Below are 5,829 nucleotides of genomic sequence, written 5' to 3'. Positions count from 1 at the left end.
CTTCGCCCACCACAACACCCAGCCCACACCCCCCACGTGCCAAAAAACCACAGCAAGACCAAGTCACAACCCAAAACGCAACTTCTTCCCCTCTTACACTACCATTTCAAAACATGCTTTTTCGCAATCTTACACACCAACACTCTTCCACCCACACTCTTGCAAGCCCCAAATCACCTCCCTACCCTCTCCAAATCCCACCCAAACTCCAACAAACCTCACTGCGCATGACCCAACCACACGTAAACAAACCCACTCTCAAGATGGCCGCACGTTCCAACGCCAAACTACCGCCAACCTCGGCCGCTCTCTTCCCTCAACTCTACCTCACCCCGCCGCACACTCCAGCCAAACTACACCCAACAGCTAACCAACCAACTCATGCTTCTTTCGACGCCCTTTCCAACCACTCGCACTCATCAGCTTTTCAGTACTTTTTGTACATACTACACAATCTACGATCTGGAGTTGCCAAACGTACGCTTCTACGAACATTCCACCAGCAAAAACCCACGTCACATTGACGTAAATCATTTCGCAGTCCCCTTCTACAAAATACCTTTGCACAACCACTAAGTCAGTTTCTTCTCTCTTTCAGCCACAGGTCACATCGATCTCCTTCCACGAGCTTGTTCGCCCTCCCTCAGTACTATGGCTCTAAACCTACTTGGAGACTACTCTTCCTGCACCACCGACGACAGTGCCAGTGATGACGGTCACGATTTCCTTGGGCTAACAACCAGCACCATCGTCACGCCACACTCCAACCAGCACAACAGTCCTTTTTCCAGCGACGATGACTGCGGCGAACTAACAGCAGCCTCGACTACCACTTCCAACACCAGGCGCGGCAAATACGCTCTCACCTTCGTGGCGCTGCCCACCGTCATGAAAGTGTTTTTCAAAGAACTGAGGTCCCATTTCACCAAGCCCGTCAACTTGACAAGACAAAAACCGCCAGTCTCGCAAAGTACCTACGCAAAAGCCCAAGAAAGACTTCTCTGTAAGTTCTACAGCTAGCTAGCTAGCTAGCTAAGCTTTTATGCATTTCATGTCTTGAACTTTGAGTTGATTTGATGTAGTGTTTGTGTAATTCACTGACTGCATAGATTACATTCTAGCACTGAGTTTTTTCACTTTTTTATTTCTCCACGTGTAGGCTTTCTTGGCTTTGCCTTCAACCACCTGGGGCTGGAACTGACGCCTGACCTTTTCTTGAGACTCAAGGTCATTGAGCAATATTTGACCTATTTGAAGGTAAGAAATTAAGGACAGCTTTCCTAGTTTTCATTTCCAACAGCTCCAACAACATTCATTTATGTATTGTGCAACAATTCATCATGCTCTCATCTAAAACATGAATTACAAACTATTTTGACCCTGCTATTTTTCCTTCTTCATCTTATTTATTGACATATATTCTTGCGATGATCAATTTATTACCTGTATCCATTTTCTAAAGTCATTCAACAACAATGATGTTTCGAAACTTCGCCCGCATTACAGCTTGAAAGAAACTAATTTACCGTTACTGAATTGACTCGTTTCAGCAAGTCAGGCGATTATCTTCGAACACCTTGGCCAACCACGCCGCTGCCATTTTGTATCCAGCTAAATTCATGCACCCAGAGCAGTCACCAGATTTCACTGATGTTCCTGTCATCAAACAGCTTCGTGGACAGGTGGCCAACCTGCAGAGGGTTGGCCACAAAGAAACCCCTTCTTCCAAAGAAGATCTCGAATCCCTCAACAGGTGGCTGGACTGGAGCGAGATTGTGGCTACGGTTGCTCTGCAGAAGGAGAGGGTGGACATGGCTCGGACAGCAGACACCAGAGCCAGGGAGAGTGCAGACCTTTTACTCCTTTCGCTCTATGTTTTGATACCGCCAAGCCGGGGACTTGAAATAAGAACCCTAGAACTGTTGCCTCAAGCACTGACCATGGCCAGCCCAGAAACTGCCAACAAGAACCTGGTACAATTGCATGAGGATGGCTCTGTCACACTGAAATTCCAAAACTACAAAACAAGAAAGACTTATGGTACAGACACTACTGTTCTGCAGGTAGGTAAAACACTAGGCTGCTTCCTCTCCTTCAAAATTATTTTGTCTGCGTCATGCATCTATAATAGTATTGCAATAACAATAGCATTGCTTAAATCCTCTCTGCCTCTCTTTGCAGAATGACCATGAACTCTGCCATATACTGCAAGACTACGTGAAAAAACACAGGCCAAAGTTGGTCAATGACAGCAGCAAAAATTTCTTGCTTTTGGTAAGTTTTCAACTTCACTGTCTTCATAGTTGTACCTTGGGGTGGTGATCTTTGACCAATCTTCTCAAGGAGGGTAGTCATTTTGAAATATATACCCTATGTGGGGTTCTGGTTTTCACCACAATCACCTTTCCATGGGTCACACTTAAAAGTGCAAAGGACCAACCCCAACCCTAACCCTAACCCTAACCCTAACCCTAACCCTAACCCTAACCCTAACCTAACCCTAACCCTAACCCTAACCCTAACCCTAACCCTAACCCTAACCCTAACCCTAACCCTAACCCTAACCCTAACCCTAACCCTAACCCTAACCCTAACCCTAACCCTAACCCTAACCTGGGTTCAGGAGCCCGTACCCTAAGCCCAAGTTGTGTTCCGAATCCCGTACCCTACCCTTGCCAGGGCTTCGAGTTGGTAAAGGGTGAGTTCAGCACCTCCAACCACAGGTCGTAGGTACATTTCATACTTTTTACTACCCTGGGCGAGGTGTATTCTGCAATACTGACACTCCGTCTAGGGTGGTAATCGAAGGAGTTACTACCCTGGAAACACCATGTTGTGGGTACGTTTCATACTTCTTACTACCATGCCAGGGTGGTAATCCAAGATTCTAGCACCTCCCGAAGAATGGTACCACCCTTGGGTAGGTGGTTTTTGCTCTGGCCCTAACCCCAAACTCCATACGAAATTTTTTTTTTTTTTTTTTTACATCTGTGTACAATCAAAAGGCTGAATAATCAAATTAGGGCGGGCATCTGACGTTGAGGGGTTCATTTGTAATAAATGATGATCATTGTGTTGGTTTGGTTGTAACAGTAGTGTGCAGCTATTCCATTACTGTCTCATACTAACCCGTTCATTTTTTTTTTTCTTTCCCCCAATTGTAGAATAATGGCTTTGGAAGGCCATATTCCAGTTCCGCCTTCTGTAGCCGCCTCAAGTATTTGTTCCACAGACTGACTGGTGTCAGTTTGTCCGTCAATGGCCTACGGAGCTCTTTCGTGACGCATACTTATGGAAGGAGGTAAGTCCCAAGTGTTTGGTTTGTGTCTTTCTTTCTTTCTTTCTTTCTTTCTTTCTTTTTGCTTTTTTATATAACTTTATATCGATAATGCTGTCCACCTCCACATATCTGGGCAAACAGAATAATAGACAAAGGCATAGAGAAATGAAGTTGAACAAGTTATATTCTTAAGGCTTCTATAAGGCTAACTCTTGATATCCATTTAGATGTAGAGTTTTTATAACCTTGATTTTATTGATGTTGATGTGGAATGCAAATTGAAATGGAATGAATTGTTGAAAAGATGCAAATGTTATTTTATTCTTGAACTTTTTGTGCTAAATACTTGTCATGTAAAGCGTCTTGGAACTCTCCAAGATGTTGGCCCTATATTTAAACATCATCATGATTGGATTGGATTCTATTCTATTCTATTCTATTCTATTCTATTCTATTCTATTCTATTCTATTCTATTCTATTCTATTCTATTCTATTCTATTCTATCCTATATTTAAACATCATCATTATTCTATTTTATTTTATTGTATTTTACTTTATTTTTTCAATTTTAGGTCCCTTTCTTTTTCTTTTTTTTTTTTTTTTTTTTTTTTTTCTTTTTCTTTTTCTTCCTTCTTCTTCTTTCTTAATTCTTTTCTTTTTTTTTTTTTTTTTTTTTTTTTTTTTTTTTTCTTCTTTTTTTTCTTAATTTTTTTTTTTTTTTTTTTTTTTTTTTCTTTTTTTTCTTTTTCTTTTTCTTCCTTCTTCTTCTTTCTTAATTCTTCTTTCTTTTCTTTTCTTTTTTTTTTATATTTCTGCAACTTGTGTTGTACATATTGCAAGCAAAACATATTTATACACAAAATAAAGGAATCATCATCATCATCATCATCATGCTGATCATGGTCATCATCTTTTTGCAGTGATTGCAGTGACTCCCTCAAAGATTCGATAGCGGCGGCCCTGAGACACAGCAGAAAGCAGGCACAACAGACATATGACAGACGAAGTTCCAACCAGCGGAAGACATTGGCCCTGTCTCTTTGTTCTAACCTGGCTCGGGACGAGCCGACGAAAGATGGTGCCGACCAAGAGGGCAGTGGGGACTCTACTTTCAAAGCGGGGGACTTCGTTGGGCTCTTGGAAGAAGGGAGCAAGGCAGCATGTCCCAAGGTCTTGATAGGTCGGGTTCAGTCCTTGCAACCCCAAGGGGAAGCCAGCCTATTGTGGTTTGAGCTGTGTGCCGGTAGTAGGGACGAGTATGTTTTTACGTTTGATGCCGAGCCGTGGTTAGAGTCGACCGAGGCCATGGTGGCAGTCAACATGACGCCTTTGAAGAAAAAGCCAGGAGTTTTCAAACTGCGTACTCCTCTCAGGTCCATTCATGAGGCTTTCGAATAGACAGATATGTCCCCCTTTTTTTTAATTAGGAGATGAAGGGGGAAAAAAAAAAAAAAAAAAAAAAAGAACCCTGTGAGCACTTGCTTCTGTGATCTTTGCTAACAGAGATTCCCCCCCCCCCCCCTTTTTTTCCCAACTTTACTGTGGTCTGGTTCGAAAAGACATATGATAATAATTATTATAGTGGTAGGTGGAGTGTTCTCGGCAATGCCATTGCAAGTCGCCAAGACAAAATGCAGTATATTGTCTTTTTCTTTTGAATCTGTCGGCAAAGATTTGAATGGTTCACTTGTGTGTCTTTGAGATGGAATTTTGTCATTCGACTGAACAAAAGCACTTGCTGACGATGATCTTTGCCAACAGAACTTTGAAAGGAATGGTTTTTGCGAAAGACATCACATTTTCGCGAAAGACCAAGGTTGTTTTGTTTTATCGTTTACTTCTGATCTTTAAGTGAGGTGGAGATAGAGAAAAATGAGTAAGTTTCGAGCCTGATTTGCTGTAATTCCCAGGCTGACACTATTTGCTTTCTGAAACATGACATGCGTTGCCATGGAAACCCATCTTGGCATCCTAGATCCTAATCCTAGGATAAGCTAGTTCATTGGAAAAAGAACTCCTTTCCATTCCTAGAAAGCCTAGTATAGGCTCCTAGAATTATTTCTTATAATAATGAGTTCCATCATGATAATTGCCTCGTACGATATTATTATAGTGTGTTTGTGCTGTTGAAAGGCAGGCAGCAGATGCAGAAATGTAAATAAAACATGTTTGTTACTTGAAAATGTAGTCCTATTCTCGCGTGCTTATGCTGACGACACACAGCGAACAGAGAGGGTGGGTTGGAAGCAAGGGAATGGGCAAGAATCGCGTAGCCATGGAAACCCATGTTGGATTATCATGCCTTGGTCGTAAGTAGAGAGCGGAGTGGTTGGATAAATAACAATAATAATGACCACTTCATATTCACGTGTCTATGTATTTAGTTTATACAACTGATTGGGGACACAAAAGAAAGAAAATATCTATATCTAATATCTAAAATAGATCTAAAAAAATATAATGTATGTATACATGTACATATATGTAGTTGTTTGAGAAGAAAAAGTCAAGACAACATTTTTCCCGACAAGCCGGTTTCGTGAATTGC

At 41.8% G+C, this 5,829-nt stretch overlaps 1 protein-coding gene across 1 annotated transcript; it reads left to right on the top strand.

Moving 5' to 3' along the window:
* The first annotated feature begins 240 nt into the window (after positions 1-240).
* LOC148904391 (uncharacterized) lies at positions 241-5,464 on the top strand. Its single transcript, XM_089025381.1, has 6 exons — positions 241-1,003; positions 1,160-1,257; positions 1,551-2,063; positions 2,182-2,274; positions 3,165-3,301; positions 4,202-5,464. The coding sequence occupies exons 1-6, from the start codon at positions 652-654 to the stop codon at positions 4,677-4,679; spliced, it is 1,671 nt and encodes a 556-aa protein (XP_088881507.1). The 5' UTR covers positions 241-651; the 3' UTR covers positions 4,680-5,464.
* Positions 5,465-5,829: the final 365 nt, after the last annotated feature.

This window comes from Actinia tenebrosa, unplaced genomic scaffold (assembly GCF_029948245.1).
Source record: "Actinia tenebrosa isolate PJP-AT-01 unplaced genomic scaffold, QUT_ActTen_1.0 utg151602__unscaffolded, whole genome shotgun sequence".
Lineage (NCBI taxonomy): Eukaryota > Metazoa > Cnidaria > Anthozoa > Actiniaria > Actiniidae > Actinia > Actinia tenebrosa.
This window is presented reverse-complemented; position numbering and strand designations above follow the sequence as displayed.